This window comes from Bombina bombina, chromosome 1 (genome assembly GCF_027579735.1).
Source record: "Bombina bombina isolate aBomBom1 chromosome 1, aBomBom1.pri, whole genome shotgun sequence".
NCBI lineage: Eukaryota > Metazoa > Chordata > Amphibia > Anura > Bombinatoridae > Bombina > Bombina bombina.
This window is the reverse complement of record NC_069499.1, coordinates 1,063,584,211-1,063,607,031: the sequence shown is the minus strand read 5'-3', so window position 1 is coordinate 1,063,607,031 and position 22,821 is coordinate 1,063,584,211. Positions and strand designations below refer to the sequence as shown.

The window sequence follows — 22,821 nt, the reverse complement described above, 5'->3', positions numbered from 1 at the left end:
AGTATTATTGTACATGCAGTGTCAGACAGGTAAGTACCGCTAACTATTCCAACTGTTACTGGCACTAAGGGGATATAAATGTATTACTTACTGTTGCCTGTGTTACTAGCAAAGAATACAAGTGAATTGCTCTGTTTGTTACAGGCAGCCAAGGATACTACCTACAACTCTTCCCCAGGTCACTTATTTTTGTGGAGAAAAGTTGTCAAACCTACTAACCTGGCATTACATTTACTTATTTCATGCAAGCCCATTGTCCCTTAGTATGTATGGAATGTTGAGATTCATAAATGGGGCGGTACTCTGGCTATAAGGGGATACAATCATACAAAGCTGAGAGATTTACTAAAATGACATTGTCCCATAGAGGAAAATGTGAGAACTAAAATGTATAAACTGTTGGGTCTATATGCTTTATTTGGCAGAAACGAAACACTTAATGTCTCTACCAATAATCCATTTCATACCTAACTGATAAACAGATGCATGTAAACTGATTATAGTACAGAGTGAAGCAATAGGGTACCATTCAAAAGAAAGAGGCCACTGCTGCTCATTGAACAAAGCACACCAAGAGAATGAAGACCGTTTGATAACAGAAGTAAACTGAAAAGTGGATTAAAATGCTATGCTCTTTCTGAAACATTAAAGAAAAAAATTGAGGTTCACAGCCCTTTAACTTCATGAAACTTTTGAGGTGTTTCTTGACTTTCAAGCATCTACATTTTACTGAATTACGGGAATGCGTGAACATTTAGTTAATACAAACAGCAGCTGTTATAGTGAATAAGCCACAAAGAAGTTTGTTAGAATCTTTTGTTGGAGTGACAGATCATAGTCCAAATGAAATAGGTTTGCATTGTAGCCACGGAAAGTACACACTTCTTCCAAGTTTTATGGCTTAACCGCAAAAAAGTGCCATTCAACGCTACCCCTATTCCTGCTGTTCTTTTAAGCTGTGATAACTCTACTGAGACTTTGGAAAAATTGTTGCCTAAGCCAAAAACCGTAACAAAATATTAAATGTTCACTGAGAAGTATTAGCACCACATTAAACTAGTGAGGCTTAATGGGAAAAGTTTCTGCATTTTCCAGGGTTTTAATTAACTTTTATGAGCCAAAATGTATTTCCTTTCCTAGCATGGGGATTTAGTTCTTATATAAGGTACATTTTAGTTTAGATGGCTCTGTAAATGGACAATGTTGTTATAAACCTGTATGCCACACCCTTCATGACATACTATTGTGAGCAGGATAGACTGTATCTCTAGAAACCTCTAATACAACTTCATTTGCAGCCGTCTCTCCTTCACTTTAAAGGGAAATAAAACAGTCTGTTTCATTGTTGTAATTTTAAAAAAGAAAGCACTAAGCAGTGGATTATACTTAAAATCACTGCAATATGTACCATTCATTATTTTGTTTTTATTTATTTTTTTTACTTTATTTGTGCAGGGTCCATTGCTTACTGTTCACAGCTCCAAAAGGGGGATGGGGTTGCTTAAGGATGACATGTCTAGCTTGAGGTCAATCTCCTAGAGCAACACAAGCTGTCTTACTGTTAAGTGAATGCTAGAGAAACAGGAAGTCCGTTTCTTGTTCATGCTCAAAAGAGAGTCAGAATGCAACTTAAGATTTCAGCATGTCTGCTCCTTTATGTAACTATATGCAGTGAATACACTGAGAATTTCTAAGTGCTCATTTTTGCAAGAACACAAATAAGTAAGCTGTTTCTTAAAGGGACACTAAACCCAAAACATTTCTTTCATGATTCAGATAGAGAATACAATTTTTAACAACATTCCAATTTACTACTATTATCTAATTTGCTTCATTCTTTAGATATCCTTTGTTGAATAAATAGCAATGCACATGGATGAGCCAATCATACGAGGTATCTATGTGCAGCAACTAATCAGCAGCTACTGAGTCTATCTAGATATGCTTTTCAGAAATGTGTATTAAGAGAATGAAGCAAGTTAGATAATGGATGTAAATTAGAAAGTTGTTTAAAATTGCATGTTTTTTCTAAATCACAAAAGAAAAATGTGGGTTTCATGTCCCTTTAACACAATCTGTTTATTTTTACTTTATATATATATATATATATATATATATATATATATATATATATATATATATATATATATATATATATATATATATATATATATATATATATTAGTAAATTAATATGTATGTGTATGTGTGTGTGTGTATTGAAAATGTCATCTGGGGTTCTGTTATCCAGTGAACCACATGAAGCCCACTATCACTAAATATTAGTGTTGTGAGTTAGATTTCATTGCTTGGTTATAAAGACCTGCATAGGATTAAGGCCTTATTTTGTGTGCATATCACTTTCAAACGCAGTGCTTAGTTGCTAAGATACACTATCTATATAAGAAATTGATTTGAGTGTTCATTTAAGATTTTGATGTATATACAAAGAAGTAGGTTCTTATTTGCTGCCACAGTTCAATTTAAAGTACTGCTACAATAATTGATTGACACAGAAAATAAGCTACTAGAACTTTAAAAAACTACACAAAAATAAAATGTGTTGGTCTAAAAAACATGCAATAAAGACAGCAAGTAAAAAATGGTGCCAGACAGGTACAAATCTTATGGACGTCAGCTATTCTTCTTCTGAAGCAGCTCAAGCACTGGGGTTGCTCTTGAGAAATAATGTCAGCCATTACTTTTCATAAGAGCCGCTAGACTATAACAGAAACGGTATCCCATGATTAACGCCATTATGTGCAGCAGCCTGCAACGCTCCTGCTAACCTCAGTCCTTGCATTGGGAAAAAGTTAATTTGAAAAATTGTAAAAACAACTGAGTTGCTTTACAATATATTTTTTTATATACCAAGGTAAAGAAATATCAGAAATAATTCCTTAAATATCAGAACTTTAGCTATAAAGTCCTGTAATCCTAAACAGCCAGATCCAGAATATACAAAAACTAACTAAATAAATAAAACAGAAAAGAATTAGAAGAATGTGCAATCAGTTTTTAAACTGGAACAGTCCACTTAATGACATAAAACGCAGAACTTTTCGTTCAGGATTCAGACAGAACATTCCGTTTTAAACTACTTTCTATTTTTCTTCCATTATCAATTTTACTTCATTCTCTTGTTATCCATTGTTGAAGGAGCTCCAATGCACTATTGGGAGCTAGCTGAACACACTGAGTGAGCAAGTGGCAAGAGACCTATGTGTGCATATATGATTATCTTAAATCAATTTATGATATGATATTTGCTTAGTATCACTATATATATCACTGTACGCCTGCCTCTGTTTCTAACGTTACATGGACAAGAGCGTTTCAATTTTTTTTAATCTAAACCTAACTTTTTTTTTACAAGCAACATCTATAACATCATTTAGACAATAAAGTAAGCACATATAGACATTACTTATATAACGATTTGAGTGCCTACTTTTCTTAGTGAGCAGTTTCTTGCGGCGCCCCAGAGATGCCAACTTGTAGCCGATTCCATCACAGTTGCACTCGTCGCTGTCAGTATTGTAGTAATTTGACATGAGATTTGGTGACTTGTTGCTGCTGGGAGCGGCTGCCATGTTAGCCATGCCCTTGCACTTATGGAGTCGAAGCTTGCCAGTTGAATCCTCAGTGCACTGCCACTTCTAGAAAGGAGGTAAACAGCCTTTAAAGTGACAGTAAACACCATGAGATTTATTTCAATAAAAAAATGTAGTTACAGTATGTGTACTTAACGTTGCAATATATGTTTATTATTTATTTTGCCACCTTTTCTTGTAATTTAGCTGTGAAAATAGTGGATTTTCCTGTCCCTAATTGGCTTTAACAGATAACAACTTTAAAGCAATGAACTGCAGACGTAAGTCCAGGTTGTTAAAAAACAATTGCAGTAAACAAGAAGTTAATTTGTTTTAAAAACATTTAGACTTGGCTGATATGTTATTCTATAGCGAAACAACAGAAATGTATTTAATAACAACGTGTTTACCGTCCCTTCAAAAAGAATATTGCTTTATTCAGTTCAGTAATACTAGTAAACATTTTCTATGAATATTCTGATACAATTATTTATTTTCTCTCTTGACATACTAAAAATTAAATATGACAAATGCGCTGCCGAATCTGTTGGCGCTTTATAAACATAGAAACATAGATATTGACGGCAGATAAGAGCCATAGGCCCAGCAAGTCTGGCCGATATTACCTAACAGTATAAACTCATCTAGTTCGTAGGATAGCCTTATGCTTGTCCCAGGAATTTGTAAAGTCCCCCACAGTGTTTGCCATTACTACCTCTTGAGGAAGTTTATTCCAAAAATTAATCACTCTTTCTGTAAAGAAGTGCTTCCTTAAATTACTACTGAATCTACTACCTTAGCTTGAGATCATGACCCCTTGTTCTTGTATTTTCCATAAATAAAGAATAATAATATTAATAAATTGGCATTAAATTGAATATTGGACCGGACACAAAATGTTACACATAGTAAAAACATACCAAAAAAAATACAAAGTGTTATTTATTTGTCTGCTTTTCTTGTAATTTACTTATACAAAATGTTATTTTCCAACTGCCTCAATAAATGCTGGAGAGCATACTGTGTGCTTCACAGTTTTCATGGAGTTGACCATACATTGTGGGGCTGGCTGCTTACTCTTACATTTTAATATTGCTGAGAACTGAAATGCATCAAGCACATATTACCATATACTTGCTGTTACTATTGGAAAGGGAAGCGTACACTGAGCTTATGACACATAAGGATAATTCATGTCATTCAGCATTTATACTGAATAGGAAATAGTGTATTTGAGTGTAATAAAGATACATATTGTATATTAATAATATGGTCTTTTTTAATACCGTTCCCTGCTGAGCCTATTCACACCTCTAATGTCTTAGCTTTTTGTTCTGCTTGGTGCCTAGTTTTGCAGGTCATTTCCATTTTATGATGATTACCTGCAGACCTTTAAAGGGACAGTCTAGTTAAAATTAAACTTTCATGATTCAGATAGGGCATGCAATTTTAAACAACTTTCCAATTTGCTTTTATCATCAGATTTGCTTTGTTCACTTGGTGCTATTTTTGAAAAGTTAGACTGATTTCTAAACCATTGAAAACCGCCTCTTAGTTCAGAGCATTTCGAAAGTTTTTCACAGTTAGACAGTACTAGTTCATGTGTGTCATATATATGTGTATATATATATATATATATATATATATATATATTTATATATATATATATAACATTGTGCTCACTCCCATGGAGTTGTTTAGGAGTCTGCACTGATTGGCTAAACTGCATGTCTGTTAAAAGCACTGAGATAAGGGGCAGTCTGCAGAGGCTTACATACAAGGTAATCACAGAGGTAAAACATATATTAATATAACCATGTTGGTTATGCAAAACTGGTTAATGGGTAATAAAGGGATTATCTATCTTTTTAAACAATACAGATTCTGGTGTAGACTGTGCCTTTAAATAAATGGTCACATAAGTAGCTTGGACATGAGATATGGGCTATGCACTGTGGCCATTTCCTCAGTGCCTCTTGTGCAATGATATAATGGTATATGCTATAGGAACACTATGGATGAGGAAGAACTCACTTAAACATTAGCAATATAAAGAAATTTATATTATTTAAATTATTATTTTTTCATAGTTTACGGTGAAAGTTGAGGATGACACCGTTTTGCCCTCTGCATAGAAGTGGTTAACGAGCTATGAGCATATAAATGACAGCCTGTTTAATTAATTCATTTCTGATGCCAAAAATGATTGTAAAAACACCCCCTTAAGCTACAACTAAACCTATAATGTAAAAACAAAGTACTTGGCTAAAAATGAATTCATGTAAAAAGTTAACGTGAATAGATCTTTCTTATTGGATTATAATATGGTGCAGGGTCTACTCAGTAGCTACAGTAAAATGATATAAAAAATACAATTGATACATTGGTTGCTCCTCTCTAAACACAGGAGACCGCTATTTTTTTTTAACAAATCAATAAACAAGTGAGACAATTAATGCCAGTTTTGAGACTATTGGTCTAAAAGAGGACAGGCCCATTATGTACAGGACTCCGTGGTCATTTTAATTTGTCTATTTGTTTAGGGAATTTAAATGGAAAAGTAACACTTGTATTTGATATAATCTTCTTAATAAAACATATTTTAAAAATGACAAAAAGTTCTTTTTTTGCATGAAAAATAAACAGTCTGAGGTCTAGCAAGTTACCATGTAGCATAAGTTTGTCCCTGCTGAATTTAACAAGCAGTTTTCCAATAACTATGAACCCTGTGGGAAAAATTATATGATGTCACTCAATGCTTTTGCTTATAAAAAAAATAAACAAACACTGATTAAATATTTATTATATTTTAAGATCATATCACTACTTGGCACCTAGAACGAGTTCCACTTGGAAGAGTACGAGCATAACAAAAAAAGACCTCAGAACCGCTCTGAACAAACTAATTCAAATGGAGAAAAAAAAATCATTCCAGTCACACAATGGAAAACTTGAAATAAAAAACTAGAGAACCAGTTAGATTTGAACTAGCGAGGCACAAGTGCATGCCGCTGAGGTACTGCACAATCTATGAGTTCTACATGCTGGTGGGTCGAGATGCAGGTGAAAAATCCTCAGACAAGGGTCTATAGATTTAGCCTAATGAGTACGAGGGATGGTTTTTCTCTTATTGCCTGCATGACTGGTGACACACACATCCTTTTGTCCCTGTGGCGCACTCTCTTTCCGTTAAAAACAAAGACTGATTTGTATGCTTAACTTGTAGTGCGCATGCACATTAACGCAACATCAAAAGGGAAATTCATTTCATGGTTTAGATAAAACATGGCATTTTAAGAAACCTTCCAATTCACTTCTATTATCAAAGTTACTTCTTTCTCTTGGTCTCCTTTGTTTAATAAGTAGGCTCGGGAGCAGAAATAAACTACTGTGAGCTAGCTGGTATTTGGAGGCTATGCACATATGCCTGTTTAACCACTTTGCTGTAATATGCAGTAATAATGGTAGTCTCACTGGTTCTGATAACTTATTATGACCTTTTTTAGTCATGTTTTTTGGCACAACTGGTGCTCCTCAAGTTATATTATCAATTTGCCCAAACTGTTGGCTCAATGCCCCAGATCACCCACAAGATTTGGTTTGGCTTAAAAATTGGCATTAAATAGTAAGGGCTAGATTATGAGTGGAGCACAATATTGTACTTATGCAAACGTGATATTTGCAATCCACTCAGTAATGCCAACGCATGTAAATGTGCGCTGGTATTACATGCCGGCAGCCATAGCAAACTACCTTTGACATAGGGCAAATAGTGCAGCTTTGGGCAGCAATAAATAAATATATATGTATATGCTTATATATATATATATATATATATATATATATATATATCCGTCAACATGTCAATCAAATCGCAACAGTCAAGAATGCATCTCTATTTAATGAACATCTCCTTAAGGAAATGCTGATTCAGTGCTGGCAATTTAAAGAGTATACATATGTCCTTCATTGGCTACTTAAAGGGACAGTCAACACCAGAATTTTTGTTGTTTAAAAAAATAGATAATCCCTTTATTACCCATTCCCCAGTTTTGAATAGCCAACACAGTTATAGAAATACACTTGTTACCTCTGTGATTACCTTGTATCTAAGCCTCTGCAGACTGCCCCCTTATTTCAGTTCTTTTGACAGACTTGCATTTTAGCCAATCAGTGCTCACTCCAGGGTAAAGGCACGTGCATGAGCTCAATGTTATCTATATGAAACACATGAACTAATGCCCTCTAGTCGTCAAAATGCTTTCAGATTAGAGGCAGTCTTCAAGGTCTAATAAATTAGCATATGAACCTCCTAGGTTTAGCTTTCAACTAAGAATAACAAAAAAACAAAACAAAATTAGTAATAAAAGTAAATTGGAAAGTTGTTTAAAATTACATTTCCTATTTAAACCATGAAAGTTTTTTTGGACTTAACTGTCCCTTTTAGAAGTTTAAAAGGTATGTTTCCTTGACAATTGGAATACATAATTTTCCCTATAGCCATACCTAATTTTCCAAACAAAATGACTGGTACATTGCTTAAAGAATTTGAGACACAAATAATAATTTTCATTTGTGAAGCACAGGTTTTTCTGTTTAATCTATCACACTAATTTTACAAGAATCCGTGTCCCTTTAAAAAAAAAAAAAAAAACGTGTTGCGAGCCTTACAGAGAATAAAAGAAAAATACAACCTGCTTATTTAAGATGACATTTACAAGTCATTGTATGTATTCTTATCTTGTACAATATATTGCTTTGTTTGTAATACTTGGTTTATATGGCTTCACCCAGCCCTGGGTGGGGCACAGGAAGAGGCCTATAGTTCTAAGCAAACATTTACTTGTAAAATCAGCATTTTTAGTAGAATTCTGAAATGAAAACATTTACTCTAAGATGTACTCATGTAATACTTTTTATTGGGGTCATGCACTAAAGCTTGAAACAATATTTGTGTAATGCTTTGCTAATGTTAAGGAGACAGTAAACAGTGTGAGATTTTTATATAAAGTTTAGTTGTGCATAATGAAACACATTCCCAATATATGTTTATTATTTATTTTGCCCCCATTCCATGTAAATTAGCACTGAAAAAACATAATTTATGTAAGAACTTACCTGATAAATTCATTTCTTTCATATTAGCAAGAGTCCATGAGCTGGGATATACATTCCTACCAGGAGGGGCAAAGTTTCCCAAACCTCAAAATGCCTATAAATACACCCCTCACCACACCCACAAATCAGTTTAACGTATAGCCAAGAAGTGGGGTGATAAGAAAAAAGTGCAAAAGCATAAAAAATAAGGAATTGGAATAATTGTGCTTTATACAAAAAAATCATAACCACCACAAAAAAGTGTGGGCCTCATGGACTCTTGCTAATATGAAAGAAATTAATTTATCAGGTAAGTTCTTACATAAATTATGTTTTCTTTCATGTAATTAGCAAGAGTCCATGAGCTAGTGACGTATGGGATAATGACTACCCAAGATGTGGATCTTACACGCAAGAGTCACTAGAGAGGGAGGGATAAAATAAAGACAGCCAATTCCGCTGAAAAAAACCACACCCAAAATAAAGTTTAAATCTTATAATGAAAAAAAAACTGAAATTATAAGCAGAAGAATCAAACTGAAACAGCTGCCTGAAGTACTTTTCTACCAAAAACTGCTTCAGAAGAAGAAAACACATCAAAATGGTAGAATTTAGTAAAAGTATGCAAAGAAGACCAAGTGGCTGCTTTGCAAATCTGATCAACTGAAGCTTCATTCCTATACGCCCAGGAAGTAGAAACTGACCTAGTAGAATGAGCTGTAATCCTTTGAGGCGGAGTTTTACCCGACTCGACATAGGCATGATGAAACAAAGATTTTAACCAAGATGCCAAAGAAATGGCAGAAGCCTTCTGACCTTTCCTAGAACCGGAAAATATAACAAATAGACTAGAAGTCTTTCGGAAATCCTTAGTAGCTTCAACATAATATTTCAAAGCTCTAACTACATCCAAAGAATGCAATGACTTTTCCTTAGAATTCTTAGGATTAGGACACAATGAAGGAACCACAATTTCTCTACTAATGTTGTTAGAATTCACAACCTTAGGTAAAAAAATTAAAAGAAGTTTGCAACACCGCCTTATCCTGATGAAAAATCAGAAAAGGAGACTCACAAGAAAGAGCAGATAAATCAGAAACTCTTCTAGCAGAAGAGATGGCCAAAAGAAACAAAGAAAGTAATTTAATGTCCAGTGAATGCATAGGTTCAAACGGAGGAGCTTGAAGAGCCCCCAGAACCAAATTCAAACTCCAAGGAGGAGAAATTGACTTAATAACAGATTTTATACGAACCAAAGCTTGTACAAAACAATGAATATCAGGAAGACTAGCAATCTTTCTGTGAAAAAGAACAGAAAGAGCAGAGATTTGACCTTTCAAGGAACTTACAGACAAACCTTATCCAAACCATCCTGAAGAAACTGTAAAATTCTAGGAATTCTAAACGAATGCCAAGAAAAATGATGAGAAAAACACCAAGAAATGTAAATCTTCCAGACTCGATAATATATCTTCCTAGATACAGTTTTACGAGCCTGTAATATAGTATTAATCACAGAGTCAGAGAAACCTCTATGACTGAGAATCAAGCGTTCAATCTCCATACCTTCAAATTTAAGGATTTGAGATCCTGATGGAAAAAAGGACCTTGCGAAAGAAGGTCTGGTCTTAACGGAAGAGTCCACGGTTGGCAAGTGGCCATCCGGACAAGATCCGCATACCAAAACCTGTGAGGCCATGCTGGAGCCACCAGCAGAATAAACGAACGTTCCTTTAGAGTCTTGGAAAAAGAACTATAGGCGGAAAGATATAAGCAGGATGATACTTCCAAGGAAGTGACAATGCATCCACTGCTTCCGCCTGAGGATCCCTGGATCTGGACAGATACCTGGGAAGCTTCTTGCTTAGATGAGAAGCCATCAGATCTATTTCTGGAAGTCCCCATATTTGAACAATCTGAAGAAATACCTCTGGGTGAAGAAACCATTCACCCGGATGTAGCGTTTGGCGACTGAGATAATCCACTTCCCAATTGTCTATACCTGGGATATGAACCGCAGAAATTAGACAGGAGCTGGATTCCGCCCATACAAGTATTCAAGAGACTTCTTTCATAGCCAGAGGACTGTGAGTTCCTCCTTGATGATTGACATATGCCACGGTTGTGACATCGTCCGTCTAGAAACAAATGAACGACTCTCTCTTTAGAAGAGGCCACGACTGAAGAGCTCTGAAAATTGCACGGAGTTCCAAAAATGTTGATTGGTAATCTCGCCTCCTGAGATTCTCAAACCCCTTGTGCTGTCAGAAACCCCCATACAGCTCCCCAACCTGTCAGACTTGCATCTGTTGAGATCACAGTCTAGGTTGGAAGAACAAAAGAAGCCCCCTGAACTAAACGATGGTGGTCTGTCCACCACGTCAGAGAGTGTCGAACAATCGGTTTGAAAGATATTAATTGAGATATCTTTGTATAATCCCTGCACCACTGGTTCAGCATACAGAGCTGAAGAGGTCGCATGTGAAAACGAGCAAAGGGGATCGCGTCCAATGCAGCAGTCATAAGACCTAGAATTTCCATGCATAAGGCTACCGAAGGGAAAGATTGAGACTGAAGGTTTTGATAAGCTGAAACCAAGTTCAGACGCCTCTTGTCCGTTAGAGACAGAATCAAGAACACTGAATCTATCAGGAAACCTAAAAAGGTTACCCTTGTCTGAGGAATCAAACTAACTTTTTGGTAAATTGATCCTCCAACCATGTTCTTGAAGAAACAACACTTATAAAAGACTGGAAAGGTTCTTTCTAGTGAAAATGAGCAAAGGGAATTGAATCCAATGCAGTGGCCATAAGACCTAAAACTTCTATGCATATATAGCAACTGAAGGAAAAAATAGAGACTAAAGGTACCGATAGACGGAACCCAATAACATTATCCCTTGTCTGATAGAGACAAGGACAGTGACACAAACTATCTGGAAACCTAAAAAAGGTGACCCTTGTGTGAGGAATCAAGAGCTTTTGAAAAGAAGATCCTCTAACTATGTCCTGAAGAGTAAGTGAATCATATGAGATTCCGCATCCTCAGAAAATAATCTGAATGAAAACAGAAAAATGAAAATATGCATTTATTGTATCTAATGAAAACAAATAATGCTATCAATGACCATAAAAAGGTAAAATAGTTTGAATAAAACTCCAAAACCCGGTTCCTCAAAAGGAACTGAAAGATTCCAGGTCTGAGCAGCGCTTGAACCCCATGGGTGCCCAGCCATGCCCAGGACACTCATCTACATGTAGTAGAAAGCCAAACCAGTACTGAAACGAGAATCAGTAGAGGTAATGGTATATATAAGAGTATATCGTCAATCTGAAAAGGGAGGTAAGAGATGAATCTCTACGACCGATAACAGAGAACCTATTAAATAGACCCCGTAGAAAGAGATCATTGAATTCAAATAGGCAATACTCTCTTCACATCCATCTGACATTCACTGCACGCTGAGAGGAAAACCGGGCTCCAACCTGCTGCGGAGCGCATATCAACGTAGAATCTAGCACAAACTTACTTCACCACCTCCATGGGAGGCAAAGTTTGTAAAAACTGATTTGTGGGTGTGGTGAGGGGTGTATTTATAGGCATTTTGAGGTTTGGGAAACTTTGCCCCTCCTAGTAGGAATGTATATCCCATACGTCACTAGCTCATGGACTCTTGCTAATTACATGAAAGAAACTGAGTTTTTTCTAATTCTCAGAAGATGAAATAAACCCTGCTAAATTGCCAGGGCTAACAGTGATACATAGCTGTCCCTGTTTGTATTCATTAGATCTGCAAATAATTAGCTTTATACTAACTTTATGACCGCGGGCCGCCTTGTTGTCTGTGGTCTAAAGCACAGATTAGCTCCCCCAAATAAGGCAAACAGTGGGTGAAATTTGGCTATTGAAAAGTCAGTAAATTTGTTTTAAAAATGTTAAGACTTGGCTGCTAAGTAAATCTATAGCAACAGAACAGAAATGTTTTCTGATTACAAGGTATTTACTCTCTCTTTAAGTTGACTAAGAATTGCATGACTGTGTACAACTGAGCATCAAGTATTCTGTATTCAGAGGTGGTGGAGAGGGTTTAGAATGGGTCTAATATCAGTAGCAGATTCATTAGTGAGCCTGTTTCCAATAGGGGCACCTGCTATTTGATACATTTTCAAGGCTAAATAGCCACATATCTTTACCTAACAACTGCAATACAATGTACTTTATACTATCACTAGACGAAGAGCCTGCACCGAGAGCGGGAATATGTTTAAAAATACAAAGCCCCAAGCTAATGTTACAAAAAATAAAAAAAATACCCCCAAAATAAAAACAACCTCTAATCTAATACTAAACTACCAATAGCCCTTAAAATGGCCGTTTGTAGGGCATTGCCCTAAGTTAAACAGCTATTTTACTTAAAAATAATACCAATTACCTCCTAACAGTAAAACCCCCCACCCAACCAACCACCCCAAAATAAAAAAAATTAACACTAAAAAAAATCTAAGAAAGTCTTTTTCCAGGCGGCTCCATAATCTTCTATCTTCATTCGGAGCTAAGGCGGCGCGAAGTGGAGGTGCAGAACTGGCTTCCCCGATACGTAGATCCTCAGCGGCGGTGGTCCAAAGTAGCGTGGAGGCTCCTCTTCAAGCGATCGTCCGCCGCACACTGAAGATTAAATGCAAGGTACCCCAGTTGAACAGCCAATAGGATTTCAGTAGCTTTAATCCTATTGGCTAATTTCAAAATTTCAGCCAATAGGAATGCAAGTTACCCCAAATTGAATGCGGTACCTTGCATTCAATTTTCAGTGTACGTCGAAGATCGGATGAAGAGGAGCCTCCACGCCGCTGAGGACCACCGCTCCGGATCCACGCATCGGGGAAGACCGCTCCATGCCGCATGAAGATAGAAGATGATGGAGCCGCCTGGAAGAAGTCCTTCACCACTGGACTTCAGGAACGGTGAGTACCTATTTGGGGCTTAGTTTTAGGATTTTTATTTTGTGTTTTTTATTTTTAAGATTAGGGATTTAATGGGTTGTAAAAGAGCTGATTGCCCTTTTAAGGGCAGTAAAAGAGCTGAATGCCCTTTTAAGGGCAATCCCCATACACATGCCCCTTTAGGGGCAATGGGTAGTTTAGTTTTTTTTCAGTGTTAGGTTTTTTTATTTTGGGGGGGTTTGGTGGGTGGGGGATTTTTACTGTTATGGGGGACTTAATATTTTTTAAACGTAAAAGTGATGTTAATTAATGCCCTACAAAAAGCCCTTTCTTTCATGTAATTAGCAAGAGTCCATGAGCTAGTGACGTATGGGATATACATTCCTACCAGGAGGGGCAAAGATTCCCAAACCTCAAAATGCCTATAAATACACCCCTCACCACACCCACAAATCAGTTTTACAAACTTTGCCTCCCATGGAGGTGGTGAAGTAAGTTTGTGCTAGATTCTTCGTTGATATGCGCTTCGCAGCAGGCTGGAGCCCGGTTTTCCTCTCAGTGTGCAGTGAATGTCAGAGGGATGTGAAGAGAGTATTGCCTATTTGAATTCAATGATCTCCTTCTACGGGATCTATTTCATAGGTTCTCTGTTATCGGTCGTAGAGATTCATCTCTTACCTCCCTTTTCAGATCGACGATATACTCTTATATATACCATTACCTCTACTGATTCTCGTTTCAGTACTGGTTTGGCTTTCTACTACATGTAGATGAGTGTCCTGAGGTAAGTAAGTCTTATTTTTGTGACACTCTAAGCTATGGTTGGGCACTTTTATATAAAGTTCTAAATATATGTGTTTAAACATTTATTTGCCTTGATTCAGGATGTTCAACATTCCTTATTTCAGACAGTCAGTTTCATTATTTGGGATCATGCATTTGAATAATCAATTTTTCTTACCTTAAAATTTGACTTTTTTTCCTGTGGGCTGTTAGGCTCGCGGGGGCTGAAAATGCTTCATTTTATTGCGTCATTCTTGGCGCTGACTTTTTTGGCGCAAAAAAATTTCTTTGTAATTTCCGGCGTCATACCTGTCGCCGGAAGTTGCGTCATTTTTTTTGACGTTTTTGCGCCCAAAATGTCGGCGTCACCGGATGTGGCGTCATTTTTGGCGCTTAAAGCATTTAGGCGCCAAATAATGTGGGCGTCTTTTTTGGCGCTAAAAAATCTGGGCGTCATTATTGTCTGCACATTATTTAAGTCTCATTGTTTATTTACTTCTGCTTGCTAGAAGCTTGTTCATTGGCATTTTTTCCCATTCCTGAAACTGTCATTTAAGGAATTTGATCAATTTTGCTTTATATGTTGTTTTTTCTATTACATATTGCAAGATGTCTCAGATTGACCCTGAATCAGAAGATACTAAACGTTTGAATACAGTTTTTAAACCTCCTGTAGTTATTCCAGAAGTTTTTCCCGTCCCTGATGCTATTTCTGAAGTAATTTCTAGGGAATGGAATAATTTGGGTAATTCATTTACTCCTTCTAAACGGTTTAAGCAATTATATCCTGTGCCATCTGACAGATTAGAGTTTTGGGACAAAATCCCTAAGGTTGATGGGGCTATCTCCACTCTTGCTAAACGTACTACTATTCCTACGGCAGATAGTACTTCATTTAAGGATCCTTTAGATAGGAAAATTTAATTATTTCTAAGAAAAGCTTACTTATGTTCAGGTAATCTTCTTAGACCTGCTATATCTTTGGCGGATGTTGCTGCAGCTTCAACTTTCTGGTTGGAAGCTTTAGCACAACAAGTAACAGATCATAATACTCATAGCATTGTTAATCTTCTTCAACATGCTAATAACTTTATTTGTGATGCCATCTTTGATATCATTAGGGTTGATGTCAGGTATATGTCTTTAGATATTTTAGCTAGAAGAGCTTTATGGCTTAAAACTTGGAATGCTGATATGTCTTCTAAGTCAACTTTGCTTTCCCTTTCTTTCCAAGGTAATACATTGTTTGGTTCACAGTTGGATTCTATTATTTCAACTGTTAATGGGGGGAAAGGAACTTTTTTACCACAGGATAAAAAATCTAAAGGTAAATTTAGGTCTGCTAATCGTTTTCGTTCCTTTCGTCACAATAAGGAACAAAAACCTGATCCTTCCCCTACAGGAGCAGTATCAGTTTGGAAACCTTCTCCAGTCTGGAATAAATCCAAGCCTTTTAGGAAGCCAAAGCCAGCTCCAAAGTCCACATGAAGGTGCGGCCCTCATTCCAGCTCAGCTGGTAGGGGGCAGATTACGTTTTTTCAAAGAAATTTGGATCAATTCGATTCACAATCTTTGGATTCAGAATATTGTTTCACAAGGGTACAGAATAGGCTTCAAGATAAGGCCTCCTGCAAGAAGATTTTTTCTTTCCCGTGTCCCAATAAATCCAGTTAAGGCTCAAGCATTTCTGAAATGTGTTTCAGATCTAGAGTTGGCTGGAGTAATTGTGCCAGTTCCAGTTTTGGAACAGGGGCTGGGGTTTTACTCAAATCTCTTCATTGTACCAAAGAAGGAGAATTCCTTCAGACCAGTTCTGGATTTAAAAATATTGAATCGTTATGTAAGGATACCAACATTCAAAATGGTAACTATAAGGACTATTCTGCCTTTTGTTCAGCAAGGGCATTATATGTCCACAATAGATTTACAAGATGCATATCTGCATATTCCGATTCATCCAGATCACTATCAGTTTCTGAGATTCTCTTTTCTAGACAAGCATTACCAGTTTGTGGCTCTGCCGTTTGGCCTAGCAACAGCTCCAAGGATTTTTACAAAGGTTCTCGGTGCCCTTCTATCTGTAATCAGAGAACAGTGTATTGTGGTATTTCCTTATTTGGACGATATCTTGGTACTTGCTCAGTCTTCACATTTAGCAGAATCTCATACGAATCGACTTGTATCGTTTCTTCGAGAACATGGTTGGAGGATCAATTTACCAAAGAGTTTGTTGATTCCTCAGACAAGGGTAACCTTTTTAGGTTTCCAGATAGATTCAGTGTCCATGACTCTGTCTCTAACGGACAAGAGACGTCTAAAATTGGTTTCAGCTTGTCGAAACCTTCAGTCTCAATCATTCCCTTCGGCAGCCTTATGCATGGAAATTCTAGGTCTTATGACTGCTGCATCGGACGCAATCCCCTTTGCTCGTTTTCACATGCGACCTCTTCAGCTCTGTATGCTGAACCAGTGGTGCAAGGATTATACAAAGATATCACAATTAATATCTTTAAAACCGATTGTACGACACTCTCTAACGTGGTGGACCGACCATCATCGTTTAGTTCAGGGGGCTTCTTTTGTTCTTCCGACCTGGACTGTGATCTCAACAGATGCAAGTCTGACAGGTTGGGGAGCTGTATAGGGGTCTCTGACAGCACAAGGGGTTTGGGAATCTCAGGAGGCGAGATTACCAATCAACATTTTGGAACTCCGTGCGATTTTCAGAGCTCTTCAGTCGTGGCCTCTTCTAAAGAGAGAGTCGTTCATTTGTTTTCAGACAATGTCACAACCGTGGCGTATGTCAATCATCAAGGAGGGACTCACAGTCCTCTGGCTATGAAAGAAGTATCTCGAATACTTGTATGGGCGGAATCCAGCTCCTGTCTAATTTCTGCGGTTCATATCCCAGGTATAGACAATTGGGAAGCGTATTATCTCAGTCGCCAAACATTACATCCGGGCGAATGGTCTCTTCACCCAGAGGTATTTCTTCAGATTGTTCAAATGTGGGGACTTCCAGAAATAGATCTGATGGCTTCTCATCTAAACAAGAAGCTTCCCAGGTATCTGTTTAGATCCAGGGATCCTCAGGCGCAAGCAGTGGATGCATTGTCACTTCCTTGGAAGTATCATCCTGCCTATATCTTTCCGCCTCTAGTTCTTCTTCCAAGAGTGATTTCCAAGATTCTAAAGGAGCGTTCGTCTGTTCTGCTGGTGGCTCCAGCATGGCCTCACAGGTTTTGGTATGCGGATCTTGTTCGAATGGCTACTTGCCAACCGTGGACTCTTCCGTTAAGACCAGACCTTCTATCGCAAGGTCTTTTTTTCCATCAGGATCTCAAATCCTTAAATTTGAAGGTATGGAGATTGAACGCTTGATTCTCAGTCATAGAGGCTCGTAAATCTGTGTCTAGGAAGATATATTATCGAGTCTGGAAGACTTACATTTATTGGTGTTCTTCTCATCATTTTTCTTGGCATTCTTTTAGAATTCCTACAATTTTACAGTTTCTTCAGGATGGTTTGGATAAAGGTTTGTCTGCAAGTTTCTTGAAAGGACAAATCTCTGCTCTTTCTGTTCTTTTTCACAGAAAGATTGCTAATCTTCCTGATATTCATTGTTTTGTACAGGCTTTTGTTCGTATAAAACCTGTCATTAAGTCAATTTCTCCTCCTTGGAGTTTGAATTTGGTTCTGGGGGCTCTTCAAGCTCCTCCGTTTGAACCTATGCATTCGCTGGATATTAAATTACTTTCTTGGAAAGTTTTGTTTCTTTTGGCCATCTCTTCTGCTAGAAGAGTTTCTGAATTATCTGCTCTTTCTTGTGAGTCTCCTTTTCTGATTTTTCATCAGGATAAGGCGGTTTTGCGAACTTCATTTAAATTTTTACCTAAGGTTGTGAATTCTAACAACATTAGTAGAGAAATTGTGGTTCCTTCGTTGTGTCCTAATCCTAAGAACTCTAAGGAAAGATCGTTGCATTCTTTGGATGTAGTTAGAGCTTTGAAATATTATGTTGAAGCTACTAAAGATTTCCGAAAGACTTCTAGTCTATTTGTTATCTTTTCTGGTTCTAGGAAAGGTCAAAAGGCTTCTGCCATTTCTTTGGCATCTTGGTTAAAATCCTTGATTCATCATGCTTATGTCGAGTCGGGTAGAACTCCGCCTCAAAGGCTTACAGCTCATTCGACTAGGTCAGTCTCTACTTCCTGGGCATTTAGGAATGAAGCTTCAGTTGATCAGATTTGCAAAGCAGCAACTTGGTCTTCTTTGCATACTTTTACTAAATTCTACCATTTTGATGTGTTTTCTTCTTCTGAAGCAGTTTTTGGTAGAAAAGTACTTCAGGCAGCTGTTTCAGTTTGATTCTTCTGCTTATATTTTCAGTTTTTTTCATTATAAGATTTAAACTTTATTTTGGGGTGTGGATTATTTTTCAGCGGAATTGGCTGTCTTTATTTTATCCCTCCCTCTCTAGTGACTCTTGCGTGGAAGATCCACATCTTGGGTAGTCATTATCCCATACGTCACTAGCTCATGGACTCTTGCTAATTACATGAAAGAAAACATAATTTATGGAAGAACTTACCTGATAAATTCATTTCTTTCATATTAGCAAGAGTCCATGAGGCCCACCCTTTTTTGAGGTGGTTATGATTTTTTTGTATAAAGCTCAATTATTCCAATTCCTTATTTTATATGCTTTCGCACTTTTTTCTTATCACCCCACTTCTTGGCTATTCGTTAAACTGATTTGTGGGTGTGGTCAGGGGTGTATTTATATGCATTTTGAGGTTTGGGAATCTTTGCCCCTCCTGGTAGGAATGTATATCCCATACGTCACTAGCTCATGGACTCTTGCTAATATGAAAGAAATGAATTTATGAGGTAAGTTCTTACATAAATTATGTTTTTAAAGGCTATTGGTAGTTTAGCATTAGATTAGGGGGTGTTTTTATTTTAGGGGGGCTTTTTTATTTTCATAGGGATTAGGTTTAATGATTTTATTTTTTGATAATTTTTTTTATTTTTTTCTATAATATTAGACTTATTTTTTGTAATGTTAGATTATTTTTTATATAAATTATTTTTTGTAATTTTAATGTTAGAATTTTTTATTTTAATTTTAATTTAGTAGTAATTGGGGTTTATTTAGAAGTGTTAGGTTAGGGGCTTAGTAATTAAATTAGTTATTTGCGTTGTGGGGGGTTGGCGGTTAAGGCATTAATAGGTTAATTAGGTTTATTGCGATGTGGGGGGTTGGCAGTTTAGGGATTAATAAGTTAATTAGGTTTATTGAGATGTGGGGGGTTGTCAGTTTAGGGGTTAATAATATAATTAGTAAGTTGGCATTGTAGGGTTTGGCTGTATAAGGGTTAATGTTGTAATTTATTTTACGTTGTGGGGTTTGGCGGTTTAAGGTTTGTGGGGGTTTGGCGGTTTAAGGGTTAGGTTTATTTTTTCTTAATAATTTGTGCGGGTGGTTAGGTTTATTTTTTCTGAATACTTCGTACAGGCGTTTTTAAAAAAAAAAATATTTCTTGTGGGCGGTTACATGTTTTTTCATTATTTCGTGCGGGCAGTTGCATGTTTTTTTGTTAAGGCTTCGTTTGCCTACGCTGCATCCAGGTGGATTCTGAAATTGGCAGGGTGGTGAAAAAATCTACCGAAGGATTTGCAGCTTTTCTGCATCCAGGTGGATTCTTTTGGCTGTGGGCGCAGCCAACATTCTTTTGGCTGCCTAGCGCAGCCAACATTACTTTGCGGATGCGTGTGCAACTGGTGAAACTGACGGACGCATTACAAACGCGATTATAGCATATATTATGACTATGACTAGCCTTGTTGTCGGTAGACTAAAGCTCATATTGGCTCCTCCAAATAAAGACAAATGGTGGGTGCAGTTTGGCTAAAATAAAAACAATTGAAGTAAAATGGATGTTAATTTTTTTTTTCTTCAATGTTTACACTTTGCTGATATGTTATTCTATAGCTAGACAATAGCAATGTCTTGTAATTATAAGGTATCTACAAAATTGTGGAAGGGTAATAAGGACACAAACTTATTTTTGGGATAAAGGAATTACCTTTTTCTATATATAAGGTGGGAATAAGCTGAAACGCGTTAGACAGGAGCACTCCTCTGTCAGTTTGTATGTATTTATATGATTGCATCCATTACTTAATAAAAGCTGGGGTTTTAAAGCCACAAACTTTTGATAAAAATGAAATAGAAATAAAATAACCTGAATGATTCTGTCAATGCTGAAAGTAATTGTGTGTTTCATTTAAAAAAAAAAAAAAAAATCCTCTTCTAGACAACACAGAAGGCTTCAGCGTTTCCCAGAAGAGTAACAATAGCGTTTTGAATAAAGTAAAAATAGCAGTGGATTAAGGAAAACAGAAATGAGTCCTATTTACCATACAGTCAGTATCTTGGTTTCTGTCTCAAGTCGCACCAATCACTGGATGTACTCCTTTAAAAGGAGGCTGGACAGGAAACCCAACGTCTTTAACCAATCACCTTATCCCTATAAACTCCTTTTATTCCTGTAACCACTATTGCTTCCCCCCTGTCTTTTGGAGTAGGGTAGACACTATTTTAGCATTCTGTCTAGAGGTACAATTACACTAGAAGATAAAGCCTTAAACATACAGCAAATAAATAGTCACTAACTAGCTAGCCACTGTTAACAGATTCATATTTGGGACTTTCCTTTGTATGAGATTAAAAGAAACATAAACAGCTTTTATATATTCTAACTTCTGGAATAAAAGACTTTTTTGCAAGGACACAAAATGAAATGTGGGCAAAACAATATTCAATGTCAGTAAAACAAAGTATAATAACTTAAAACAGAATAATTTGTGTCAAGTAAACAGTTTGATGATTATAAAACATGATTACTATTAACAGCCAATTTCTGGAAGCAGAAACCTTTTGAAGGTACGATGATGTGGAACTGACCTCTGGACCATTTGTCAATGTGTGAGCAGTATTAATGCTGAATTGGTAAAATGAATTGTTGGTTGTTTTTACAGATCCTATTAAGTTAAACAATAATATATTTTGAAGTTAATTTTCCTGGTAATAACAAGAGGTAAAAAAAAACCTGACACATAAGAATAATCTATTAATTTATAGTTTGATGCTGTTCACTAAATGTTATCAGTAGCACCGTTTTTTTCACGGCTATGAGTTATTACGATGCCACTAATGTTACTTACAGTTATACTTTATACTGCCATGAATAACCTATGATGCTATTACTGGCTTGTGCCCACCCACTCCAGTCACTTATTAGCAGTACTGAACATCCAGCACAGGGGGGAATAGACTGAGGGTTGATGTCCACCAGGTCAAAGTGTTTCTAGACTTCTGCGTACAGCACCTAGTGAGACTTCCCATTAGCTTCTGTTATTCACAGGGTAAAGGTGAGATAACTTGATTGTATCAGCTGTGCTGATAAGGAAATGAGATAATATCTTTAAAGAAATAGCTCAACACATTCAGTTTGTTACAGGGAATATATATATATTTTCCAGCTGGAGGACATATTTGCTGTACCTTTTACTTACCTCATTTTGAATGAGGTTAGGAAGAGTGAGTACCCCTGCATAGGGGATTTGTTTGTGAATTATCTTATGTCATTGTAATAAACATATTGCCCTATGAGGGGGATCATTGTGTGCTTCTTTCAGATTTGCCTATATATATATATAATTTGCAATATATGATTTGTCAAAAACTGAAAGTTTGTGGCGCCAGCCAGTAGCGTGCCTACTTAACAGAGGGTTCTGGTGCAAAGTTTGCCCCCCCCCATAGTGGTAAGCGATAGTAATAATTTACATGCTGCTCTGTATAATGGTTTTGAGGATAGACAGACAACCTGCACTAATAATAGGTTCCCCTGCCTTAGGATTGTACACATTTTGCACACCTATGTATAGACTGGCTGCTATGGGCCATCCCAGCACAAGGCCCTGGTGCCACTGCACCTGCTGCACAAATGGTAGTACCACCCCTGGCACCAGCATCTTTTTACTTGAAGGAACCTTAAACACAAATTGGAAGATGTATAAAACTACCACTTTATGTAAAGCAGGCATTTTGCTTTACACACAGCCTTATTTTTTATCAAATATTTTTCACTCTTAGTTTTTTTTTCTGATTTCCCTGTTGTCAGAAGAACCCTTGCTGACTATTACTAGTTACAACCTTGTACTCATTTATGTGGTATGATAAAAATACATTGTTGTTAATATATGTGCAATGCCTAACCTTGCCACAAAAAAAACACTCTCCCTATTGCAGTTAATCTGTTGTAATAAAGTTTTCTGCTATATTTTTGGATGACTGCAGAACAAATTATGCAATTACAGTCTGTTTAAGATGGGTTAGCACT

At 36.8% G+C, this 22,821-nt stretch overlaps 1 protein-coding gene across 8 annotated transcripts in view; it reads right to left on the bottom strand.

The window, feature by feature from the left end:
- The window catches only part of SULF2 (sulfatase 2), a 904,152-nt gene that overhangs the window by 36,474 nt on the left and 844,857 nt on the right, over positions 1 to 22,821 (bottom strand). For all 8 annotated transcript variants that reach the window (XM_053690481.1, XM_053690402.1, XM_053690933.1 and 5 more), the window contains one exon: positions 3,452 to 3,659. In XM_053690481.1, the coding sequence (XP_053546456.1) occupies positions 3,452 to 3,659 (208 nt within the window). The remainder of the gene's footprint in view (positions 1 to 3,451; positions 3,660 to 22,821) is intronic.